General features: G+C 42.7%; 1 protein-coding gene across 1 annotated transcript in view; it reads left to right on the top strand.

Annotated features, from left to right (window-relative positions):
* Positions 1-295: 295 nt before the first annotated feature.
* si:ch73-352p4.8 (cystine/glutamate transporter) overlaps positions 296-1,992 on the top strand; it is a 7,260-nt gene continuing 5,563 nt past the window's right edge. Inside the window, exons 1-3 of the mRNA XM_037695982.1 lie at positions 296-768; positions 876-1,002; positions 1,083-1,198. Coding sequence (XP_037551910.1) covers positions 549-768; positions 876-1,002; positions 1,083-1,198 — 463 coding nt within the window. The 5' untranslated portion in view covers positions 296-548. The remainder of the gene's footprint in view (positions 769-875; positions 1,003-1,082; positions 1,199-1,992) is intronic.

Raw genomic sequence — 1,992 nt, 5'->3', positions numbered from 1 at the left:
CAGTCATTCTGATGAAGTGAATCTGACATCCATACAGTAGTCACTCGAGTGTAAAGAGGCAAAATAGCTCATTTTTGAGAGTTGCTTTCTCTTGATGTGAGGCCTGAGAGAGAGAGAAAAGTCAGTGTTGCGTTATTTCAACTTCAGAATGCCTAAAATGTAGAAGAGTCCCTTTGGAGAGACAAAGATAAAAAAAAAAAAATCAGACTGTGAATGTTGTCAGAAGTGGCCCTCCTGCTGTGTGCAGCTGCTTTTTCTACACTCCTCTGAGTCTACCCTCCACTGAGCCTCTCACACATGTTGGGACAAACAAGTCCCAGTACAAGACTGCAAGTTTTTAGCCCTTAAACTGCTTTTTCACAGCTTAAACTTGGAAGAGGGCTGGCTTAAGAATGTGCAAACTGGGTGGACGGGAAGGAGCCAATGAGGGGAGAAGTATAAATAAGTGAAAGGGGAGAAAGAGGGGAGTGAGAGCACAATCTGTAACTTGTTTTGTTTCCTGCAGCACAGTTTGAGCAACGCTCTGTTGGACTTAAAGCCATCGAGAAATGGAGAGGGTGCGGATCAAGAAGGAGCCAGATAACAGGGAGGATGACGAGGCGGTGCACCTTCGGAAGGAGATCGGGCTGCTGCCTGCTGTGTCCTTCATCATTGGAACAGTGGTGGGCAGTGGGATCTTCATCGCTCCGAAGGGTGTCCTGATGAACAGTGGCAGCGTGGGGCTGTCTCTGCTGGTGTGGGCGCTGTGTGGCGTCCTCTCATTGTTTGGTAGGACGACGTCGTCTTTCCCCGCTTTACCTAAAGTCAATGCTGCATGAAATCTAACGCAAAATCGTTCAGTCATATTAATCAGCTTTGTATTTTTGTTCTTCTAGGGGCCTTGTGCTATGCTGAACTGGGCACCAGCTTTACAAAATCCGGGGGTCACTATACGTACCTCCTGGAGACACTGGGGCCCCTTCCTGCTTTCCTCAGGCTCTGGGTGGAGTTTTTATTCGTGAGGTAGATGTTTTTAGGGGATATTACAGATGTAAAAGTATAGCCAGTTCCAAACATTAACCAGGCTGTTCTCTTTATTTCAGACCAGCTGTTGCTTCTTATGTTTCCTTGGCTTTTGGGCGTTACGTTGTGGAGCCTTTCTTTGCACCTTGTGCAGCTCCCACGGCATTAATCAAACTTGTCAGTATCCTTGGAGTGAGTGAGTGCTTTAATACCTCTGCCTTTGCATGTGCTACACTGTAGTTTAATATCCTGATGAAGCTAAATATGTAGTATGCAGTGGTGGGCTGTATCTAAGTACAAGTACTTTGTTACTGGATTTAAGTACATTGTTCATGTATCTGTACTTTTCTTAAGTAGAGTTAAATGTGTGTACTTTCAACTTTTACTCCACTACATTTTACATTAAGTGTCTGTACTTTCTACTACACCACATTTCTATAATGCGTTGTTACACGTTACATCCACGTTGCGTTTTTTTTTTGTTAGTTTTTTTTTGTTCGTTAGTTTGAAAGTAACCAATGGCAAGAGGGGAGTTGGTCCATTGAATCACTGCAAAGCAGGCAGGTAACGTTGGACCTGCCTTCAAGAAGAGCTGGACCAGTGATGTATATTCTAGTATATATGTCATTGAGCTGGGTGCACCCACAGCAACGCTAACACACCCATAATGGATTCCACCGCAGAGAGTCAGCCAGAAAATATGTACCACCCATGGACTTATTGAAAGATTATTTATTACAGCAGGAAAGATTTTATCTCCCTAAAGAGAGACTGGACTCAAAAGACTTTGAAAACCAACTTCTTCTGAACTTGAACAAGAAACTCTTCTGCAATATTAAAATGTGTCAGTTCATGATGTTAGGACAAGAGACAAGAGATGTCTCCAAATGTCTCGATACTTAGTAAAATGGTGTCAGGAAGTTATAGTATATAACTATAGTATATTGTACATTTGAACAAAAAACTCTTTTTCAATATTAATATACATAC

Source organism: Nematolebias whitei, chromosome 22 (assembly GCF_014905685.2).
Source record: "Nematolebias whitei isolate Nwh7 chromosome 22, NemWhi1, whole genome shotgun sequence".
NCBI classification, from domain to species: Eukaryota; Metazoa; Chordata; class Actinopteri; order Cyprinodontiformes; family Rivulidae; genus Nematolebias; species Nematolebias whitei.
Note: the sequence above shows the minus strand (reverse complement) of the source record. Positions and strands in the feature narration are given on the sequence as shown.